Here is a 23,875-nt window from a genome sequence, read left to right as displayed (position 1 = left end):
CTCTCCTTCCTCCCTCCCTGCCCGGAAGACCACAAGTTGCCCCACCCACCCGCCCTGCTACTCCCAACTTCCAGACCCGCCGCAGGAGGCCCCCGACACGTCCACTGAGGGCCAACCCCCTCCAGGTCCGCCCACTGAAGTCTCACACTTTGGACGGAAGCAAACAAGCGAGGGGTAGGGAAGGGATCTGGTCACGTGACCCGGCCGTTAGCGCCCAGAATCTGACACCATCCAGTCCCTCTGGGTTTACACCTACAAGGAGGTTGCACACTGGCCTTCATAAAGTTACTTGTAAATCAGTGAACCATACAATTAATGTGCAGTGAAGCAGTAACCAGTACCTAGAAGTTACTTGTCCACCTATGCCTAAAATACCTGCTCTTCCCATCACCCAACTGAAAGAAAAATGAGAAAGATGTTTAAAGTTCACTTACTTGCCAGCACCGGCAGAAAACAAGGTGCCAAATTTGGCCAGTTGCTGAGTTCTTAAACACACCAAAAAAGAAAATAATAATAAAAATCCTAAAAATGATTAAACAATGTTCAAGGAATTTCCACACTTGAAAAATTACAAAAATTACTCTCAGTGTACAAGGGTAACAGTGTTTACCAGACCTATGTTTGTATACCATCTATGGCTGAACCACAGAATACTATCTGACCTATGAAAGATGGCTACAGCCAAGCATGATGGAACACACCTGTAATCCCAGCACTAGAAGGGATGAGGCCTGAGGACTGTCCATGACAGGCAGCCTGGACTACACAGCAAGAACCCACACTAGGGCCAGTGAGGGCTACACTGCAAAGCCCAGTCTCCAATCCAAAAAAATAAATAAATAAATAAATAAGCAAAAACAAAAACTTCCCAAGCCCTGGTCTAGAGGTCCAAGGAAACCCAAAATGATGGTCTCCACCTACCTGTTGCCCATCCTTGCTGCTGGCCACCTGGCTGGATCTGCTTTCCATCACAAATAACTTTCTGAGCGCTGGTACCTGGCGGGTGACTAAAACTTGTCTTTAAAGTGCACCCACCGACTTGGTCATAGAGGAGGTCACTGGTTGCTGGCCTTACTCAACTCTGTTTTGTCTCCCTCTAGCTCTATTTTGCCACTTTTCTTCCTGAGTCACTTTCTCCTGTAATTACCTTGAACTCTAAAACTGAAACGACCCATAAAACACACTGTACAGTGAAGGACCAAAACTAGCCCCAAGCAACAGGGGACTTGGCAGCATGGATCACGCCTTAAACGAGGGCCATTGCCATTATGGTGAGGCTGCACCAGGGGCAGTTATCTCACAGAACCCAGACTGCTCCCCCAAAGTGATGGCAGTGGGAATTCCTCCAGAATCATTTGCAGAACCAGAGCTGAAGGAAGGATCAATCAGACCACCGACCTTACCACGACGCAGCCCTGGGCATACTCCAACCCTCTATCGTTACCTTTTCCATGATAGTTCAAAGTCCCTGTTAGTCCCTTCAAGACTAAGGTGGCGCTGTGCTGAACACCTTTAATCCCAGCAGTCAGAGACAACCTGATCTCTCTTGAGTTTGAGGCTAAACTGGTCTACATGATGAGCTCCAGGACAGCCAGGGCTCTGTAGAAAGACCCCGTCTCAACAAAACAAAACAATTTGTTGAGGTGCAGCCACTGAATCCTATTCTGTTCTTCCTAACCTGGTTATGCTGACCCAGCCTCTCTCTGCCCTTCACCGCTGCTCACCTCTCACTGGTGTACTGGGACAAGTGGGTTGGTCTGGTCTCCTGGGGGACTCCCTAGGCAAGACATTTCCTCTGAAACTCCAGGAACAATCACCAATATAAAGGCTTCATTTTCTCCCTTATGTTATTAAAATTATATATAATTATGCTTAAGTCCCATAATTCTTAAGTCCCTGTACAACAAAGAAAAAATATTAAAACATTTAATCACTGAAAATACAAATACTGTATTTTAGGATACTTATACAAAATTTAACACAAAATTAAGGACTCTGATGATAAGCAATATGGATACTACTCTTTCTCTTTTACTAACTTTTCTATCCTTGGAGCTAATGAGGTAACTGCAAGTCTTAGGGCGGGACCAAAACCCAGCAGGTTCCTTTGTTTTGATGCAGTCAAGGCTGAAAAGGTGGCATCGCACAAACAGATGGTTGAAAACTGCAGTAAGAGTCTCATTGCCTTTTCATGAAGCTCTGGGTAACTTGTCTTTACGTTTATCCAAAACTGGGTTACAGACATTGACTTATATGCTGACTGTAATCTTCTATCTGAAGATAATGCTGCTAGTTTTTCTTCTTCAGAGTCAGTGAGACTGTTATTCTGATTACTGGCAAAGGGATTGACGATCCACAGATTTCCTGAACGCAAGTCCTTTTCTGGTGGGTAACAGTCACGGAATAGCTGAGAAAGTCCTTCCAGGTGCTGGAAAACAATGCAAGTAATGTTTTTCACACTCACATCTGGTGAGTCTAAGAACTCAGAAAGTAAAGGAAACATATCATAATCACCCTCTTGTGTGCGCTTCAACCATGTTTTTAGCTTTTTCTTAAATATTTCAACTTTATTATACAAATTGAAAAAAGTAGTCATGGTTCCTTGGAGACCTGAATTTAATGTATTTATAAGTGAAAATATATCTGCTAAATAGGCTAGCTTTGCAACCCATTCCTCATCACGGAGATACCTGGCCAACTCTGAATGCTTCTGATTTAAAAATATTTCAATTTCATGTCTCAGTTCAAATAATCTTGTTAAAATCCTCCCTCTTGACAACCAGCATACTTCAGCATTAAGTGGTAAACTCATGTGCTCAGACCCCACCTCTTCACACAAAACTGTCAACATTGGTGAATCTGAGGCGCTGCTCTTTACAAAGCTTAAAATCTGTGCTGACTGCAAAAGAATTTCATGTAAACATGGAGATAGCTTTTTGTCTGCTAAGTGTTCACGGTGAATAAAACAGTGTGTAAATGTCACAGTATTCTTGGTAATTTCTTGAATTTTTGACCTTAAACGAGAACACCTGTCAGTCATGCTCGCAGCCCCATCAGTGCAGAAACCAACACAATGGTTCCAATTCAGAGATCTACTCTCAAAATATTTATTTATTAGTTCGAACACCTCAAGATCTGTGCTTGGAGAAGACATTTCAGTGCAAAATAGTAATTCTTCTTTCACATCACCATAGTCATAATCGATGAATCGAACATAGCAGAGGAGAAGGGGGACATCTGAGGTCTCTGATGACTCGTCTACCTGCAGGGCAAACCACTTGGACTCTCTGATCTTCTGAACCAGCTGGTCTTCAATGTCTGCAGACAGTTTATTGATCCTGCACCCAATCGTGTTATTAGAAAGAGGGATGGTTTTCATTTTGTCTCCAGCACTTGAACCCAAAACTTCTGAACACATTTCTACTAAATATGGTTTAATTAATTCTTCAGCAATTGAGAATGGCTTCTTCCTGGCAGCAATTTGGAAAGCAATTAAATAAGAAGCTTTCACAAGTGACTCTTCAACTAGTAAACAATTTTTTAAAGAACTGTTTTGACATTCCATTTCAAATGATTTTTCCTCAAAAAAGTCTACTGGCTTCTTCTCCAATTCTGAATGTTTTGCTTTCAAATGGTTAGAAAGGCTTACTGGCATCACACTTTCACTTGGTAAGATCTCTCCACAAATGACACACTGTAGTCTTGGCGAACTTTCCTTTGATCCAGAACAGATAATAAAACCAAATTTTATATATTCTGCATCATAAGTCTGGAAAAAGCCTATTCTCTTTTTTTTTGCAGGTGGAGAATCAGGTTCTTCATTTTTCCCATTTGGCAGAGGTAAATCTGAAGGAAATACTGGAGTCAGTGTTATGATATGAACATGTATAATATAGTATCAACAGATGTGTTATGAAAAACTGGACAAAGATCATTAACACAGCTTAACTCAACGTTGCCTATAAAGCTTAAAATCTAGAAGTTGAAAACAACATTTAGGGACTAGAGTACAGCTCAGAGGTAGAGCACTTTACCTGGAATATATGAATTCTACACACTTTGGGCAGAGCTGGCTATTAAAATAACTGAAAACATAAGTATGGGATTAGGCATTACCATTGATTGGGGAAATGCTTTACAGCTTTTCCATGTAAGAGTTCATACAATTTTCTATCACCAACACTCCAGATCTATCTTTTTAGTAACTGATAATTAAATAATTAAAAGCAGAGTCTAAAAAAGAGAAAGAGAAGAACTAAGGCTCAATCAGTAATGCTTTTAAGCAATTATGAATGTCAGTAATTATAATTACCTACACATCTTGAAAGAGCAATGTACACATGTATGAAATGTTTAACTCTAAATGCCATACTCTCTGTGCATATTAATTTAAAGTCTATAATCCAGGAATTACTATTTCACACTCAAGAAATTACTGTCTTTATTTTTATTAAAAAAAGAACAAAGCAAAAAACAAACCTTATACACAGTGCCAGGACACTTACCTGTCTGGCATGCAGCATGGTGTGTGTATGGTCTGCAAGAGATGGCCTTGGTCTGTGTGGCCGGCTTACACAACACACCTTTGTTCTTCAGAAGCTTGGGAAGCTCTGAAGACTCAAGTTCCTCAGCAGTTGCCTGTGCACTTCCCTAGTGTGAGACAGATCCACAGACCAGAGTGATTTCAGTACCTTACCAACGACTGTATTGATATTATATGAAAAGCAATGTTACCCTCTGGAAGAGGAGTTACAGACAGAAAGCTCTCTGGGGGAGAAATTACAAACACCACTAACTCCTAATTTCCCTAATCAGCATTTATTGACTTTTTTTAAAAAAAAAATTCCGGAAGATAAATATGGCTCTCATGGGCAAGGCCCTGGATTCAATCCCTATTAACTCCCCCATACACACACTCAATCACTGACACACACACACACACACATACACACTCACATACACATATAGGCACATACACAACACACATTCATATACACACACATACAAACATATACCACATGAACATGCAACACACTGACACATACTCACAGACACACTAACACACAAACACCACACACAATATACACAAGACCACACACATACATATGCATGCACAATACACACACTCACAGCACACATAACACACATCACAAATACCACATACCACATATATACACACATACACACTCATACAGATACACATCACACATACACACATCACACATACACACACCACATATACATTCTCACACATGCACATATCTCACACACACACACACACACACACACACACAGAAATTATTCTGCCTAAAATATGAACCAAATAAAGAAAAAAAAATTTACTGATAAGGGTAATTGTTCAAAAAAACTAGATCCAACCCCAGACTCCACAAAAAATATGCACGTATATAATGCATAAAATACATATGTAATCATTATTGATTAAAGATCTCAAGTGGAAAACGAAAAACAGGAAAAAAAAAAAAAAAGCCTAGCGAATTTCAAATGGCCAGAACAGAGAGGAAGTAGGTAGTATTCTTAAGAGCAATGTAAAAACAAGGCAAAAAAAAAAAAAAAAAAAAGACCAATACATTTGACAACCAGAAAATTAAAAGAAAAAAAATTGTTAATAAAAATCTCCATAAAACAAAGTTAAAAGAAAATGGAGTGGGACATTTATTTAAAACACATTTATTTCATTCAGAAAATATTTACTGAATGTTTACCATAGACCAAGCACCATCTAAGCCCTGAGGATATAAGAAAAAAAGAAAAGTCCTGCTCTCCTGTGCCTTACATCAGAGAGGAGACCCAAAAACACACAGGCGAAACAATCCTCTAACAAACATGTCGAAATAGTGGCAAGAGCTGTAGAGGGTAAGGACTCCTTGGAGAAAGAACAGACTTTCTGAATTATTCACAAAGGCAAGCCACATTGGATGAAATGGCTCAGCTACTGAGGGTCCTGCCGTCCAGCCCAACCACCTGACTTCAATCCCATTTGACCTCTATGGTATAAGAAGAGAACAGAGTTACCCATTGAGCTCACAGCCCCTTGTTCTGGTTTTTGTTCCCATTTCCCACAGTCTCACCTTCGTTTATTACAACTGAATATTGTTTTGTACCTGTGCTTGATGACATTTTAAAATTTTGTTCATTTTTAAATTTTGTGTGTCACTGGTTGCTAATAGTTGCTAATGTAGTGGAAATTTTGGGATCTTTAAAAACTCAGTTATGTAAACAGGTTTTTGTTTTAATCCCAAGTGTGGGATACAGAGTTGCTTTTAATATGTCCATAGCTGATGATTGCCTTGTGAGGGGCGTGGTTTAATTCTGAGGACTTAGAAAGGGTATAAATATGAGGGCCTACAGAACGAAGGAGGGCTTCGAGAGACAGGAAGAAAAAGGCTGCTGGCTTTTCCTGCTGCATCTGCTGTTGCTGGACTGCTGGATATCCTGACGACCTGGGATTGGTATTTTCCCAAAGAACCCAACCATCCTAACCCATCGAAACTAAGTATAAAGACACCTACATCCCTTTCCCCCTCTAACCTTCTTTCTCTCTGGGGCCTGGAAGGGAGGTGGCAGCATTAAAGAACCTCAAATAAAGTAGAGTTTAAAAATAGCGCGCCTATAGTTTTACTTCTATTTCTATGGTTTTTCTTTCTTTGGTTGGTTGGTTGGTTATCTGGATTTTACTTGAATTTCCTGGCATGTTTTTTGTTTTGTTTTCGGTTTGTTTTTGTTTTTTTTTTTTTGGGGGGCGGGGGGAGATTTGTTTTGTCTTTAAGACAAGTTTTTTCTGTGTAGTCCTGGCTGTCCTGGAACTCACTCTGTAGACCAGGTTGGTCTCAAACTCACAAAGATCTGCCTTTGCCTCCTGAGTGCTGGGATTAAAGGTATGCCACCACCTTCCTGCTTAATTTCTTGGTTTTAACTTCCACCTATTGATGTGTTGAATTACCTTTTTCTTAATGTTTTAGGGAATGCTTACATATAATAATCTTCTATTTTCCATGTCTGTGTTTCCAAAGTGTCAATTACCCACATCACCTGTGGTCTAAAAACACTAAACAGAAAATTCCAGAAACAAGCAATTCAGAAACTTCAAATGGCATGCCATTCTGAGTAGCATTATGACACCCTAAACCACTCTGTCCTTAAATGGTGGTAGGTTTTTGAATTGGCATACTTTCACATACACACACACAAACACACACACTCATTTAGGGGTGGAGGTGATGACAATAGGGATCAAAACTATCAGAAGCCTTATATATTCTACCACGGAATGACATCCTGAGTACCCTTAGGTTGTTGACTTTCCTCTCTTTCCCTCCTTCCCTGCCTCTTGCCCTCTCTTCTCCCTTACTTTTCTTCAGGGCATTAATATGTAGTCCAGCCTGGCAAGGAACTTAGGGTCGACACTCCCTTGCCTGCCTCGGAAATGCTAAGATTACACATGGGCCACCATGCCTGCTCCCTTAGGTCTTGTTAAAGCACCATATAGATAATGGCTGGTTTCCAGACTCTTTCTTACTTAGACTGTAGAGCCCCAGATTCACATATCCACTTGTCTATGTAGTATTTACTCTTGGATGACTAATAAGCTGTCCCAGTATGTTTTAAAAAGAATCCTTAACTGGAGAGATGGTTCAGCAGTAAAGAGCACTGGGTGTTCTTCCAAAGAACCAGGGTTCAATTCCCAGCACCCACATGATAGCTCACACCTGTCTGTAACTCCAGTTCCAGGGAAACTAACACCCTCACACAGACATACATGCAGGCAAAACACCAATGAACATAAAAAATAAAAATACACTTAAAAGAAAGATAATTCTTAGCTGGGTGTACTGATGCAAGCCTTTAATCCCAGAATGTGGGAGGTAGACGCAGGTGGATCTCTGTAAGGTCCAGTACAGTAAGGACTACACAGAGAAACTATATCTCAGAAAACAAAAACAAAGGAAGCCTTTTATCTCTAAGGCCTTCTGGTGTTCCCTGCCTCTTATAGTCCCTGTTCTTTGCAGGATTTTCCTGCACCTTGTTGCCAGAAAAAAAAAAAAAAAAAAAAAAAAATTTTTTTTAAATGAGACAAAGCTGTCCCACAAATTGCTGTGTATCTGAAGATGGTGTTAAGCGTCTCATCTTCTTGCCTGCTGAGTGCTAAAGATCAGACCCAAAATTTCATGCATGCTAGAACATATTCTACTAGCTCCCTTCCTTTGCCCCTCACAAAGATCTTTGAAAAATACAAATCAATGTGGGAGGCTGAGGCAGGAAGATGATAATTCAAGGGAACTCCAAATTAAGACAAATTACTAAATGAAAACAAATAACAGCAAAAACCAACAACCCTGCTTCCCATAAATCAGATCATATGACTCCTCTGGTCCTAAATATTAAATATAATCTGATAAACAATAAGAAGGTAGACAGAAGCTTGTTTCCAAAATTAAGCCCTCTCTAAGTTGTTTTTTTTTTTTTTTTTATCGTGATATTTTATCTCAACCACAAAAAAGTAACAAAAGCAAATAGCCTAATCTAATTCTGGATGGAAATACAGTGGGTCAGGGTTTGGCAAAGTGTCCCTTCCCTTGTTTTGCGTGTAAAGTTTTATTGAAAATGCACTCAGCCACATACTGTCTGTAGCTACTTTGGCACTAGATCAGCAGAGGTGGCAGACCCTCCAGTTGGAACAGAGACTATCCAATTTGCAAAGTCTAAAGAACTATGTACATGAGCTGGGTGCAGTGGCACATGACTATAATCCCATGCAAATCTCTGTGAGTTCAAGGCCAGCTTGGTCTACAAAGCAAGAACAGCCAAGGCTACACACAGAAACCCTGTCACAAAAAAATAAAAAATAAAATATATAAAATATATATATATATAAAATATATAAAATAAAAAAATAAAAAATAAAAAATAAAAAATAAAAAAAATAAAAAAAATAAAAAAATAAAATAAAATAAAATACAAGTGCTTGCTGACTTCTTCAGTTTGTTTCCGAGTATTTCTTTTCTTTTTTTGAGACAGCATTTCTCGTATAGCCTTAGCTGTCCTGGAACTCAATAGACTAGGCTGGCCTCCAACTCACAGAAATCTGCCTGCCTCTGCCTCCCAAGTGCTAGGACTAAGGCATCTGCCACCAACACCCAACTACTTATATTTCTTCACATTCCACCAAATTCAAATTACTTAAATAACTTGAGGAAAATTTACATTAACATTTTCAGAGAAACAAAAGATTCTAAAACTATTTATAAGTATTTTATAGACTAAAAAAAAATCAGTTATTTGGTAATAGGTTTTCTGTTTGTTTGTTTGTTTGGTTGGTTGGTTGGTTGGTTGTGGGGGAGTTGTTTTGAGGCAGAGTTTCTCTGTGTATAGCCCTGGCTGTCCTGGCTTTGTAGACCGACCTGGCTGGTCTTGAACTCACAGATACCTGCCTGCCTCTGCCTCCAGAGTGCTGGAATTAAAGGCATTTGCCACCTCCGCCTGGACGAGGAGTTACTTGGTGTAGCTATCTGGCCTTCTCTTTGAGTGGGTGCTCCATTCTTTGGTTGCTGTTGCCCTCTCTGGATCATAGGCAGTGTGGCTCTGAGGTTCCTGGTAAAGAGTGCTTTTGTGGGTCAGCAGGTGACACAAAGGGATGAAGATAAGCTAGGATGAAAAGCAGAGGGGCCTTGGGAAAGAGCCAGGGGGAACAGGGTCCCCACCAAGAGGCAGAATTCCCAGGGAGTGGATACAGTGGGAGGAGTGGATCCTGAAGGTAAGAAGACTAAGTTTGGAGCTGTAGGGATTAAAGGCGTGCACCACCATGCCCAGCTTGGTACTAGGTTTTTAAACTATTTTTACATTTACTTTTAAGTGTATAGGTGTTCTGCCTCCATGTATGTCTATGTACTATATAGATGCCTAGTGCCCATGGAGGTCACAGAGGCCAGAAGATGACATCAGATTCCCCTAGGACTGGAGTTATAGATTATTTTAAGCTAGGATGTGGTCCTGGGAAATAAACCGGGGTCCCCTGGAAGAGCAATTACTGCTCTTAACTGCTGAGCCATCTCTTCAGCCTCCAGTGACACAGTTTAAATGACAGGTGAGTGCTGATATAATGTTCTTTTGGAATGTATACACCTTACCCTTGTTCATTCAAATGCTGATTTCTCTCCACTATCTGGTTTCAATCGGACATTGCATTGTGATACTTATTCTAAGCATCACCTGTCTCAAGTTTGTGTAAACATGCCACCATTTGTTCTCTAAGTTGTCAATTAAAACAACCAGCCACAATGTTGAGCAATGGAGAGGATAGGGTGGGACATCCTGGTTCAGAGTGGAAGGAGAGGAAGGAAGCAGAAGGAGAGGAAGGAGTAGGAGGGAGAAGAGAAGCAGAGAGAAGCTGAAGCTGGGAGAGAGGTCTTGGGACAACATGGAGAAATTAACCTGACCTAAGATATCACTAAAAGCAAGTTATTATGGGTGAATCTGAATAGTAGCAAATTATGCAGGCTTGGAGGTTTAGGATGGAGTAACTATTGCCCAACATTGTATTCTAGGCTAACTAAATAAATCTAGTCTCTGTGTGGTGATTTGGTTATACAGCTGTCTAGGATTAACAGCAGCTTTAATAAAAAGATATATCAATAATAAATATTAATTACCAAATACAAGAGGTGAGTCACAGTAAAATACTCTACATGGGGAAAAATATATAGGGCAACTGTATTAAATGAGGTGTATATTCCTAAAATCCTAAATAATTCAAAAATAGCATAATTCAAGACTAATTGTCTCACATACATAAAGCAGAAAGATGAATCATTCATTAGAGTTCACAAATTTATAACCAGAGCTACACACTGTAGTATGAGTTTTGGTTTTTGTTTTGTTTTGTTTTGTTTTAGATTTATTTATTTAATTATGTATACAATGTTCTGCCTGCATGCATACCTGAACGCCAGAAGAGGGCACCAGATCTCACTATAGATGGTTGTGAGCCACCCACCATGTGGTTGCTGGGAAATGAACTCGGGACCTCTGGAAGAGCAAGTAGAGCTCTTAACCTCTGAGCCATCTCCCCATCTCTCCGAGTTATGTTATATGACTTTGTTTTTGTTTTATTCCAGGGGTGAAATATGAGTCTGCTTCAGCTTGTCCACAGCTGTTAACTCTGATTGTCTCATGCACTAGCAGAGGCAAAATCTTGGCCAGCTGCAGCTAGTTTAATTCTGGAGACTCTGAGAGGGTATAAACACCAGAGCCCAGAGAGGGATGAGGTACTCTGAGAAAGAAAAAGGCAGCTGCTGCTCCCTACTGTTGCTCCTGGTTGCTGTTGTTGTGGTTTGACAAGAAGAAAAAGTTGGAGACATCCTGACTATGAAGTGGACTTAGCCCAAGGAACTATGTCAGTAATCAGTGGGACATAATCTAAAGAGACAGAGGATGTCCTGTTTTCTACATAGTGTTGAGCTGTTGGTTAGGGATTAGGGTCGATAAATATTGAAAGGGAGGTAAAGGTATAAGAGCCCAAACAAAATAACTAAAAAGTATATGCCAACAAGCGGTGCCTCTCCCTGGAATAGAAGCCAGAGACAGATGAGAAGCCTCAAGCATCTGAACTGGTAAGGTTTAGAAGGAAGCCGAATCTAAGAAAGTAAGTCTTAGGGAGAGATTTTGAGATTAAAGATTATTTTCTATGTTTAAAAAGATGGAAGACACAGTGACATAGTTCATCTGGATTCCATTTGAGTTTGTTTCTTTTAGCATACAAATAATTTTTTCAGTGATGATTATAGTTTTGTAAGTTTTGTATATCCTCTTTGGGACATATCAGGATAAGAAAGATTTGGAGAAGAGACTGAGAAATTAGATGCTAAATTAAATGCCAGAGAACAAAAGTTTTTGCCATAGAACAGAAATCTTTGAGAAATCCAATCTAGAACTTACAGTAATACCAAAAGAGGTAGTTCCAGATGAGAAAAATCCATAAAGGCTTGAAGAAATTGCAGAATGGCAGCACACTGAGATGCTGGATAAAAAAAGGCTTCAAGCTACAGGCCAACATGGTCAGACTGGATATTATATGTGTACTGTAAAGTACAATTATTGGATGAAGGTCTATTTGCTAAAGTAGAAATGCAGATCCTGTTTAGTGTTGCCTTGGAACAAGGTTATATACTGGCTTGTGTGCTCCATTTTGAGGAGTTTGGAGAACTGAAGTATATGCACCATGCCATAGATTCATATTCAGAATTTCAAGGGGCAACTTTTAAGTTCTGAAAGAACTGATTCTGTAATTATACATTCTTTAGAAGTTATGGCTATTATGGGAATGCCTGTACAAATTATGAGTGACAATGTACCAGCAGATGTCTCTAGTAAAATAAAGCAAATTCACATGTTGTAATATAAAGCATACCACACAATCCTACAAGCAGTTGTAGATAGATCCAACTGTACTTTAAAGGAGACGTTTAGCAAACAAAAAAGGGTAACAAAGACACCTAGAGATAAACTACATAGTGCTTTATTAACTCTAAATTTTCTGAATGCTAAAACAGCAGCTGAGGACATTGGATTATGGAAAGAAAACTGCTGAACCGAATCAGCCTGTTTATATTAAGGATGTCATAACCGCCAAATGGAAAGCAGGAAATGTGTTAAGCTGGGGAAGAGGTTATACATTTGTTTCTATAGGAAAAGAAAAACTGTGGATTCTGTCCAAATTGATAAAAATTAGATTTGACAGGTGAGATCTCCTGAAGGTCTTAGCTGTACAGAGAAGGAAAGAAATCAAGAAGACCAAACAGGACAGGTAACATCATTTGCTGATCCCTCCACATGGAAACAACTCTGAGACTGACTGAGAATGAAAATGTCTCCAGCCAGGACTTCAGCTATGCATGGCCAATAAAGCTTTGACTACAAAATGCTCAGAACTTATCATGCCATCCTTTTAAATGGGACAGATAAAATTTTATTTTATACCTTGGTTATACAGTCCAAACACACACAGAAATAGATATTCAAATGCTGATTTCTGTACCCCTCCATATCTGGTTGCAATCCTTGTGCTGAGAATCTCCTGTCTCAATGCTATATAAATACTGCTCCCCAGATGTTCCCTGATATGTCAGTAAAGCAGCTTACAGCCAATCACTAAGCAGGGAAAAGAATAGGGCTAGACTTCTTGCCCTCCAAGGGATGACACTTTGTAAGAAGAGGTAAGGGATTCAGCAATGGGCAGAGGTTTAGGAGACATAAGAGATAGGAGTTGGAAGAGAGAATGCCAGAAAGTACAAGTATTTCAGGGAGGATGCCAGTCTAGCCTAGAGGGTTAAGAATAGAGTAATACTGCTCAGGATTGTACCGTGAAGCTTGATAAACAAATAACAGAATAGAATCTCAATTATTTTAATGTTAGCTAAGTTAAGAAAGAAACTGAGAACAAACACAATTTTATAAAAATAACTTTAACAGGTTCTGGGGATCCAACTCAGATGGTCAAGCTTGCATGGCAAGCACCTTTACCTGCTTAGCCATTTTGCTGGTCTACTTACTTTCATTTCATTAAAAATAATTCATACAGGAATTGCCAAAGTTTTTCCACTTATTCTGTTAGACTTGCCTGGCTATAATTTCTCTAAGCTAGGCAAGTAGTTTGCCTAATTTACTATGCTGCTTTGGGGTTGAATATTATCTCTCAAAACTATGCAGGATACATTCTCCTAGTTTAACAGCATGAAATATCACAGCAGTGGTAGTGGTTTGGTAAAACTGTAGATTTTCATCATCTCTAACTTCTGTTCAAAGGGATTGCATGTGGGGCACACTTTCAGTCCTAGCAGCCCCATTTTATAGCACTTGAATGGCATTGCTATATAAAAAAGATTTTTAATTATATCAAGAGCAAATGGTCACCAAAATCATCAAACCATTAATCAAACATGTGATATTGACAAAAAGATGATAGTAATTTTATTCTCTGTTGAAGTGATGATTGGTGCTGAGCAGCATCAGCAAAGTATAACCTTGTAGCCTAACAGATCTCAAATTATGCATTCTTTGAAAAAAATTTTTTAATTTGGGGAAAGTTTTAATACCAGCACTCAGGAGACATAGACAGGCAGATCTCTGTGAGTTTGAGGCCAGCATGGTCTACAGAGCAAATACAGGACACCCAGGGCTCTAATACATAAACAAACAGTTTCAAAAAACAAAACAAAACAAATTGGGGGAAAGTTCACATTTTTCAAATTTGAGACATAAATTTGAGAGATTAAGAAAATACACACTTGGTACTATTTTCAGCCTTACACAGTTCAAAATCACAATGATACCACACTGAACTTTACAAAGACTTTTTAGTCTAAAATGAAAATACTTAAATATAGTAAAAAGAAATATAAGCAGCCAAAAAGAGTTAGCAAGCACTTAAACAAATTAAAGAGCCTTGTGGGGCTCTGCTGGGTAAGGCTGAAGTTGGTCATCTCTGGATAACCAATTATTTGTGCTTAGGCTATGATGATACACTCCTTTTTCTCAGCAGGGTTCTAAGTGTCTCCCCTGATCTGGATGATCTCAGGTCTTGTCAGAGCAGGCCAGACCCTTTCCTGATGAGGAAACTGCTCTAGCAAGCATCTAGGAATTCCTGGAAATGCCCCACCCTGCTAAGGATAGTCCAGCGGTGATCTTCAATTGTTGCGGAGATCCCCCTCCCCAGTAGGATAATTAAGTACTACATTTCCCTTCTTGTGATAGGGCCAAAAGTATCCCTGACTCCCTGACCCTAGGGAATCAAATGATTTCACCCTCGAAATCCCTCCCTCTGTCAAGGGTTTATGTTGCCCTTGATTTCACTTGAATAAAGGTACACAGGTTCTTACTCAGACTTCAGATGGCACCTCACCTGGCCTCCCCTCCAGCCCATGGGCCTGGGCCTTGGTGGGCCCGGGCTTCACCAGGCCTGTGTCTTGGCTGCAAGGCAACCAGGCATAGGCCTTGGCCCGCACCTCTGCTTTGCTCAGCACAGCAGCTTGACCAAGAGCTCTAACACTCTGGCATTACCATAGGCTTTGGAATGCCAAGCTTCCATTGCCACTGGAGATCTCATGCTACAGGAGCTAAACTGTAACATTCTGTGGAAAACCTTTTCCACATCCCAGCTTAGCCCACTCAGGCCTCACTCGAAGGCCCTCTAAATGCCCCTGAGAGAAATGAAACCCCTGTTCTCCATCCAGAAGCCAAGTTCCAGGACCCCAGTCATAATCCAGGCCCCTGCGAAATGGAGAACGACAGAATCTAAATTTAAACAGTAAGATAAATTAAGAGTACATCCTTATTAATGATCTAGAGTTCAACAATGTAATTTAAAACAATACATTACTAGTCAACCTTTTGAAAATAAGCTGTAAACAAAAAAGTACTTGTATAATGTATGTACATATATGCATATATTTGTACATATATATAGATATAGAGATATATATCTTAAATTATAACCAAAATGAAAACCTAAGTAAGTGGGATTATCAGGTAACATATTAACAATAAACTCACATTTCCAATGATTTCTGTTGCCTCTTTAGGACCCGACTCTGTTAGAAATCAAAACATACATCATCATTCCTGCAATATATATAAGTAAACACTGAAACTAAGGTATTTGTTTTTCTCTCATTTAGGTGTGTTGGGAGTCTGGACCAGAATTTCTTTAAAAAAAAAAAAAATTCCACCTGTGGTTCCTAATAGTGTAAGGATTGTCTACCTCAGGCCCCTTGCTATTTCATTAGAGTCCTGGTGACAAAGAAGCAACGAGTGGGACTGGCGAGATGGCAAGGTGGGTCAAGTGCCTGATATACAAGTATGAGGCCCTCGAGTTCAGATCCCCAGGCTTCACGTTTAAAAACAAAAACACCAAGCATGTCTCTATGCATCTGTAACCCCAGATGAGGCAGGAGGATTCCTGGAGTCCACTGACCATTCCAGCCTTGCTAATCTGTGAACTCCAGGTTCAGCGAAATCCTGTCTTAAAAACTAAGATGGATTAGGTAGGCTAAGGTGTTTGCCACCCAAACCTGACATACTTCCTCTTATAATATAAACAAAGGCATTACCAGTAAGACTCTTAGAAGTAGGCAGTATTTATTCTTAGCCAAATGCCTCTGTATCAAGTCATACCTGTTAAAACACGGTTAGTGGGCTGAAGAGCAGGTATTTTTGCCAATGACATCACACTGGTTATAACTGGTGTCGTAGCTATCCTTGGAGAAGGGAGTGTCTTCAAAACAGTTTGTGCCTTAGGAATAATTACTGATGCTGATTTTGGAAGCACAAATACTTAAAAAAAAAAAAAAAAAAAAAAAGAAAGAAAGAAAAAGAAAAAAGTGTAATGATAAGGATTAGCAAGGCCCCTGCAGCACAAGGAAGACATACAAATTTATGAATTGTTCCATAAAAATAAGAAAATAAATGCAGATTAAAATAAACAACAAAGTTAGATACAGTATAAATAAAAAGGTCACACAAGAAAAAAGCAGTACAAAGCTCCAACTTGTGTAATGTTAGCTTGGGTGGTTCTGGCAAAGTCAGTGTTCCCTGGGACCTAAAAAGAGCCCGATTCTGTAAAAATCAAGCTTCAAATGACAATCTAAAATCCATATCAGACATTCCCAAATCTAGTAATTTTAATATCTAACAGGTAAAATGCCAGGTATTATCAACTTTGGGATTAACGGAGTTTCTGTGAGCAGGTATAAAACCCTACACTTAGGATTGTTTCAAATAAAACTTTTAACATAACAGTTTTTAAATGTCAGTGCGAAAGCTGTCCCTCCATGTAGCACTGTTTTTTTCTTTTAAGTGAGCATACAAAATAAAAGGTTTCATTTTCAAATTCTCTATCATTGTATTTTGCTAATATTCATTTTCATGACCTCATTATCTTCCCATGTACTCATTCCTCTCCTTGTCCCCTTTCTTCTTGCAATAGTTCTTCTGCCAATGCATATGTGAAAGAAAACAGATATTTGTCTTTCTTTTTTCCCTCCCTCCGTTAGACTCATTCTTTCTTCCGATAGCATTGGTTTCCCGCAACTATGTTATAAAATGAATATTCCACTCTTAACCTGACTAGTCCTAGGGATGGGATGACTAACACAAAAGTTCAGAATAGAGGGAGTACACGGTAAGTAAGAGCCAAACTGCAAGAACCCAAGGCACGTGGCCCTTCAGGCTCTGATCAGAAAAGATGTATCAAGTTTTTCTGAATCAGAAAGTACTACTGAGAGGAGAGACTCAGAACATCCCACGCATCTAATCTTCTGAATTTTTTGACCACATTAGTTGTCCTACTTGTAATGGTACTGTATTTTTCAGAAAAAAATTTGCTACCCATGAAGAACTGAACTACTTTATTTTTTCTGAAATAATTAATGTGCTGCTCTTTTTTCTTTAGCTGTAAGCAAGTTCTACACCACCAACGGCCACCATATTAACATACTTACATGCTCTCCCTTTGTTTGCCCTCTTTTTAGTATTTATTTCTAGTTCTATTAACTGAGTAGTATGGATTCCTCAGTGTTACAAACATTCACATTAGTTTAATCAAAAGCAATCAGATTAAATTTTATATGAAATAACTATGCATTTATTTATTACTATCTTGCTTTAGTTATGCCAGCAAAAAAAACAGAATTTTTCTCTCATGGACTTCGTGATAGCTTTTTGTCAACTGGACACAAGCTAGAGTCATCTGGGAAGAGGGAACCTCAACTGAGAAAAATGCCTCCATCAGAGTGCCCTGTAGGCACGTCTGATTCACGTGGGCAGTGTCAACCCTGGGCAAGTAGTACTGGGCTGTATGAAAAAGCAGGCTAAGTGAGCAATGGAGGACACGCTGGTGCGTAGCACTGTCCTACGGTCTGTGCTCAGTCCCTGCCTTGAGCTCCTGCTGACTTCCCTCAGTGACGGAGGGTGTATGACCTGGCGGTGTGACGAAGTAAGTCCATTCCTCCCTGAGCTGTTCTGGTCACGGTGTTTACCACAGCAATAATAAAACAAAGCAGAACAGAGGGTCATTAAGGAGCCCTAAAGAAGGTTTTAAGGAAGTCCAGGAGGTACGAATGCAGGGAAACTCTGTTTTTCCACTGTGTATGCTGACATTATATCCTAAAGAGCCCAGTAACCAAGCTTAATTGTACCTTTTTTTTGTTGAATTGGGTCATTCATACTATACTGATGGCAAAACTTCAAGACACAAAACAGGTTACAGAAGTATTTGATGTTTCCTCTCCACTTCAAGGACTCATTTAGCTTACCCTGCTGGTTACAACCATCACACCTGGCTGTCTGAGAAGCAAAAGAAAAACAAGCAAGGATTAAAGTTAGAAAAGATAATACTAATCATAAACTAGAAACACTGGTATGTGAATTAGTGAAACTATAAAATGAAAGGATCCCTACTTAAAATCTGTTCTTAACTCATGTTAAAACAGATATTATTTGTTCCATAGAAGATGTCCTAACAACTGACTTTTTGTTTGTTTCTGTTTCTCTGCATAGCCTTGGCTGTCCTGGACTTGCTTTGTGGACCAGGCTGGCCTCAAACTCACAGAGATCTGCCAGTCTCTACAGATCCCTGAGTACTAGGATTAAAGGAAAAATTAACTTTTTAAAAGTTGTTCTTTTTTTTTTTTTTTCCAAAATTACTAATGAAGGAATGTAAAGACAGGATGCATTTTGTAAGAGTAAGAAAAGACATAGAAGAAAAGATAGAGCTTTGAAGATATAAAGACTGATTCGCTCAACAAAGAAAGTATCCTTCTCTCTCTCTTTTTTTGTTTGTTTTGTTTTTTTTTTCTTTCTTTTGGGTTCCTCTGTATAACAGAGCCCTGGCTGTCCTGGAACTCATTAGGTAGAACAGGCTGGCCTTGAACTCAGAGATCCATCTGCCTCTGCCTCCAGAGTGCTAGGGTTAAAGGCGTATGCTACTACGCCCAGCCTAAATACCCTTTTCTTAAGTACTGTGATTGGTCCTTTGCCATATAATGGTTAAAAATATATAATATTCCTCTGTGAGAAAATTACATTTAGAAGTGAGGTAGTTAAATAAATAATGATTTCACTAAAGTGCTGTGGATGCTATGTAGTTGTAGCTTCCTCAAGAACATGCTACTAACCTCTCTGGACTACACTCTTTCTATTTATAAACTGGCAATAGTACACCTAACTCTGGGACTGACACTGGGAATAAAGCAATCAACAATCGACCAGACTTGTATTATTGCTTATAAAATTTTACCCATTACTATAGTACTCTATGACTTCCAAAAATAGGAAAGTAGGGAAGACTAGAAGTTTGTCGCTTGATTTATGAATGGAGGACAAGGTCTAACTTTAAATTCTTCAGAGTAACCTGAATGAGTGAGCTACTTACGGCAAAATTATGTAAATATCTAACCTAAAAGCTACAAACAAGGTCATCATACTTTATGAGAAAACAAGAATAAGAAGGCACACAAATCCTTACTCAACAACAAAATGTATAGCTAGAAATACATTTCAGTGGTAGAGAATTATAGCAAGCATGAGGTTCTAAATTCAAGCCCCAATACCAACATAGTAAAGAAAAGACCTCCAGAAACCCTAACCTCCTAACACATTTTTCACATAATTTGAACATATTGTAAATTGAAATGATTAATATTTTTACTTCATAAAAACAAAGAACATGACCTATTTACCTGATAAAACAGAGCTGTAAACTTGGACATGCAATCTTCACAACAGAAAACCTGGACCTTGCCTTCCAGTTGGTTTTCCACCCAATTTGCAGATGTCTGTAAACAGTAACTGCACATCTTACAGTACTTTCCCCATCGTTCCCCAAAGTCTCGAGTAGAGAGGACCTTGCAAACTAACCATCAGAAAGGATGACAGGGAGAGACAAACGTATGTTAGCTTCAAGGAGGTATCTGTGGTGTCTGAGTGATTTCTAGCCAGGCATTACACTACAGGACTATAAGCCCAACACTTGGGAGATAGAAGCAGGAGGATCAGAAGTTCAAGGCCAGCCAGTCAAAGTAGCACACATCTTTGATCCCAGTATTCAGAGAGACAGAGGCAGCCCTGTCTCCAAGTTTGAGGCCAGCCTGGTTTACAAATCCAAAACAGTCAAGGCTACACAGAGAAACCCTGTGAAGAAGGAAAAGGAAGAAAAAGAAAGAGAGAAAGAGAGAGAGAAAGGGAGGGATAGATGGAGGAAAGGAGGAAGGAAGGAGGAAGGGAAGAAGGAAGGGAGGAAGGAAGGAAGGAAGGAAGGGAGGGAGGGAGGAAGGAAGGAAGGAAGGAAGGAAGGAAGGAAGGAAGGAAGGAAGGACGGACGGACGAGAGAGCCTGAAGAGATTGCTCAGCAGTTAAAGGCTCTTTCAAAAAACCTGGGTTTGATTTCCTGACATAATTGTTTACCTCTATATTATAGGATAGTCTCCACATTCACAAAACAAACTCTAATTAACATTTGAACATACTCTAAATATTAAATCATCCATACTCAGAAATGTCAAAGGCTTGAAAATTTTTTAAACCAAGCAGCAGAAACTATCTCAATTCCTACTTTACAAATAGGTAAAACAAAAAAATAAAAAATAAAAAAATCTGCCACACAGTTTTGGCGCACACCTTTAGTCCCGTACTTGGGAGGCAGAGGCAGGTGGGTCTCTGAGTTCCAGGCCAGCCAGGTCTACAGAGTGAGTCCAGGACAGCCAGTGCTACATACAGAAAAACCGCATCTCAAAAAAGACAAAAACCAAAAAAATTAAAAAATAAAAAGTCTGATGTCCTAGCTAAATTTACAAGACTTTTGTCTACTAACGCCATTAATTTAATTATAATTTTTCTTTATTGAGATTACTAAAATGCTGAAAAGATAAAGATAAATCTTAAAGTGTACAAAATATAAATTCAATTTTTTAAGAATGTTCAAGCAGCTAGACAGTGGTAGTGCATGCCTTTAATCCTAGCAATTGAAAAGTCGATGCTGGTGGATCTCTAAGAGTTCCAGGCCAGCCTGGTTTACAGAATGAGTTCCAGGACATTCAAGGTTACACAGAGAAACCCTGTCTCAGACAAAAAAAAAGTTTTTGAAAATCAAAACTCAAAACTCATCATGAGAACGAACTCCACTACATACTATGAGCAACAAGGAACGTGTTTTTTACCTTCACTACAGAATGGCTTGTCAACCCCTGAGAATCGTACAATGTCCTTTATGATTTTCTGTAGCTTGCAGTAGTCACACAATGCCTTTACTTTATTTCTCCTTTTGTATTCATCAGAGCAAGTCTTGCCACAAAACAGAAACATTCTACCCTGCAAAAAACAAGCAAACAGGGGGCTGGAGAGATGGCTCAGAGGTTAAAAGCACTGGCTGCTCTTTCAAAGGTCCGAGGTTCAATTCCAGCAACCACATGGTAGCTCACAACCATCTATGAGATCTGGTGCCCTCTTCTGGCCTGTAGGCGTAAATGCAGACAGAACACTGTATACATAATAAATCTTTAAACAGGCATTAAAACATGGCTCACTGGTTAGAAGAGTGCTCTGCTCTTGCAGAGGCCTGAACTCAGCACCCGTGTCAGGCTACCCACAACTGCCCATAACTCCAGGCTATACAAGGGGATCCAATGCCTGTGGCTTCCACAGGCACTCATGCTCACATGTACATATCCACACACCTCCACACAAATTCATATAAACAGCAGCGCTCTCTTTAACAAGTCTTTTTCCAGACCAGTGAGATGGCTCAGCAGGTCAAGGCACCTGTCGCCAAGCCTGACAACCCAAGCTCCATCCCAGGACCCATGTGATAGAAAGAGAAAACCAACTCTTGCCAACAGAACTCCACAGGCACAACACAGAATACCCATAATCTGTGAATACACAATTATACACAAAATAAAATGTATATTTTTAAGTCAGCACAAACTGAGGAACTGCCAAAGACAAAAAAAACGCAAATGCTCTTACTGGATGGTTTCACACGGCCCCTTTACCTTGTAGAAAAGCAGCTCTGGTTTTGTGGCAAACAGAAGGTTACACTGCTGGCACTTGAGTTTCATGCATGAGTGGGTCAAAGCAGTGTGCTGGGACAGCTCAGCAAGAGTCTCCAGAGCAGCAGGCGGGCGGCTACTGGGGCTGCTGGAGGAAGAGGCAGGAGCCCCTTTTCCTGCTGACGCTGCAGACTGCAAGGGGGTGCGCATCACTTCTTGACCCTCAGATATAGGCACCAATGAAGAGGTTCTTCTCTTTGGCTTGTTAAATACATTCTGGATGAATACAAAGCAAAGATTTTACCAGGTAAGAAATAATGTAACAAAATTGTTTTAATTTTCTCATTTTAATATTCATTCCACAAACATTTATTTACTTCTAAGAAAAAGAAGTTTCAGTGGCATACCTTCCAGAGCAGAAGGGTTAAAAATTGAAACACTCAAAGGTGACAGACTAGAGCAAAAGACTCCTACATATTTTCCGAGATGCCTTCCTCAAGCCCTGCGCATCTCACGAACCAATTCCCGATGGCTAGTATGACAGTGGACACACCAGGCAGCCTCAACCTAGGAAGGCCGAGAAACTCTACTCTTTCTGTATACTGCACAGAGCGGGCAGAAATGGAACAAGAAGGACCTAAACTCCATGCTAAGAATCAAGTTTCTGGCCCAGGACACAAGACGCATGTGAGCCCCAATAAGCTTTTGTTCTTCACCACTCCACCCCTCAAACCATATTTAGTTCCTATTCTTTCTTTTAAAGAGCCAAAATGAATGTACCTAGACTATAGTAGAAAACCCTGATTTTAAAAAAAAAAAAAAAGGAAAAGGGGAGAGCCAAGGTGAGAAAGGGGGAGGGGGAATATCTGAGTCAAGGACCATAAATAAGAAACCCCAACATCCAACATCTAGACTCAAACATTTGTACAAATGACCTTTGAAACACTACTTGAATAGACTGTAGGGTTTTGTTTGTTTTTTGTTTTTGTGTTGGTTTTTCAAGACAGGGTTTCTCAGCACAGCCTTGGCTATCCTGCACTCACTCTGTAGACCAGGCTGTCCTCAAACTCAGAGATCCACCTGCCTCTGCCTCCCAAGTACTGGGATTAAAGTTGAGGCATGAGCCACCACTTCCTGGCTCAAATGTAGGTTTGTTTTTTTTTTTTAAACCCTGCATTCAAAATCTTAACACTTTGGGGGGATGGGGTGGGGAGGTGAGGGAGTTGGGGTGGCACATGTTTTTAATCCCAGTACTCAGAAGACAGAGGCAGGTGGATCTCTGGAGTTCAAGGCCAGCCTGGTCTACAAAGTGGGTCTAGGATAGCCAAGGCTACACAGAGGAACCCTGTCTTGAAAAACTAAAAAAAATAAAACAAAACAAAAACACTTTAACACTAAACTGGCATCACATGCTTGTAATCCTGGAACTTGGGAGACAGAGGCAGGATGATGGCCTCATTTTTGAGGCCTGCCTGAACTTTTACATAGTGAGTTCTCAGCCTCTCTGGGCCATGAAGCAAGACTATTTCAAAAAAGAAAAAGAAAAAACAAAAACAAAAAAAATGAGCTGGTAAGATGACGCAGTCATGCTTTCAAACATATACCAAATAAATGTAATAGAAAACTAGGCTGGGCTGTGGTGGCACACACCTGTCATCTCAGCACTCAGGAAACAGGCAGGTGGATCTCTACGTTCAAAGCCAATCTGGTCTACAGAATAAGTCCAGGATAACCAGGGCTGCAAAGACAAACTCTGTCTTAAAGAAAGAGAGGAAGGAAGGAAGGAAGGAAGGAAGGAAGGAAGGAAGGAAGGAAGG

The 23,875-nt window shown here is 39.8% G+C and overlaps 1 protein-coding gene across 2 annotated transcripts in view; it reads right to left on the bottom strand.

The window, feature by feature from the left end:
- Positions 1–1,912: 1,912 nt before the first annotated feature.
- The window catches only part of Zmym6 (zinc finger MYM-type containing 6), a 36,794-nt gene continuing 14,831 nt past the window's right edge, over positions 1,913–23,875 (bottom strand). Inside the window, exons 7-14 of one of the 2 annotated variants that reach the window (XM_055611285.1) lie at positions 22,062–22,334; positions 21,228–21,378; positions 19,752–19,924; positions 18,210–18,357; positions 16,189–16,347; positions 15,568–15,605; positions 4,506–4,650; positions 1,913–3,846 (exon numbers count right to left, since the gene is read on the bottom strand). In XM_055611285.1, coding sequence (XP_055467260.1) covers positions 2,018–3,846; positions 4,506–4,650; positions 15,568–15,605; positions 16,189–16,347; positions 18,210–18,357; positions 19,752–19,924; positions 21,228–21,378; positions 22,062–22,334 — 2,916 coding nt within the window. In that variant the 3' untranslated portion in view covers positions 1,913–2,017. The remainder of the gene's footprint in view (positions 3,847–4,505; positions 4,651–15,567; positions 15,606–16,188; positions 16,348–18,209; positions 18,358–19,751; positions 19,925–21,227; positions 21,379–22,061; positions 22,335–23,875) is intronic. The other variant, XM_055611286.1, reaches the window with a different exon arrangement.

This window comes from Psammomys obesus, unplaced genomic scaffold (genome assembly GCF_907164565.1).
Source record: "Psammomys obesus unplaced genomic scaffold, mPsaObe1.curated_primary_1811, whole genome shotgun sequence".
NCBI lineage: Eukaryota > Metazoa > Chordata > Mammalia > Rodentia > Muridae > Psammomys > Psammomys obesus.
Note: the sequence above shows the minus strand (reverse complement) of the source record. Positions and strands in the feature narration are given on the sequence as shown.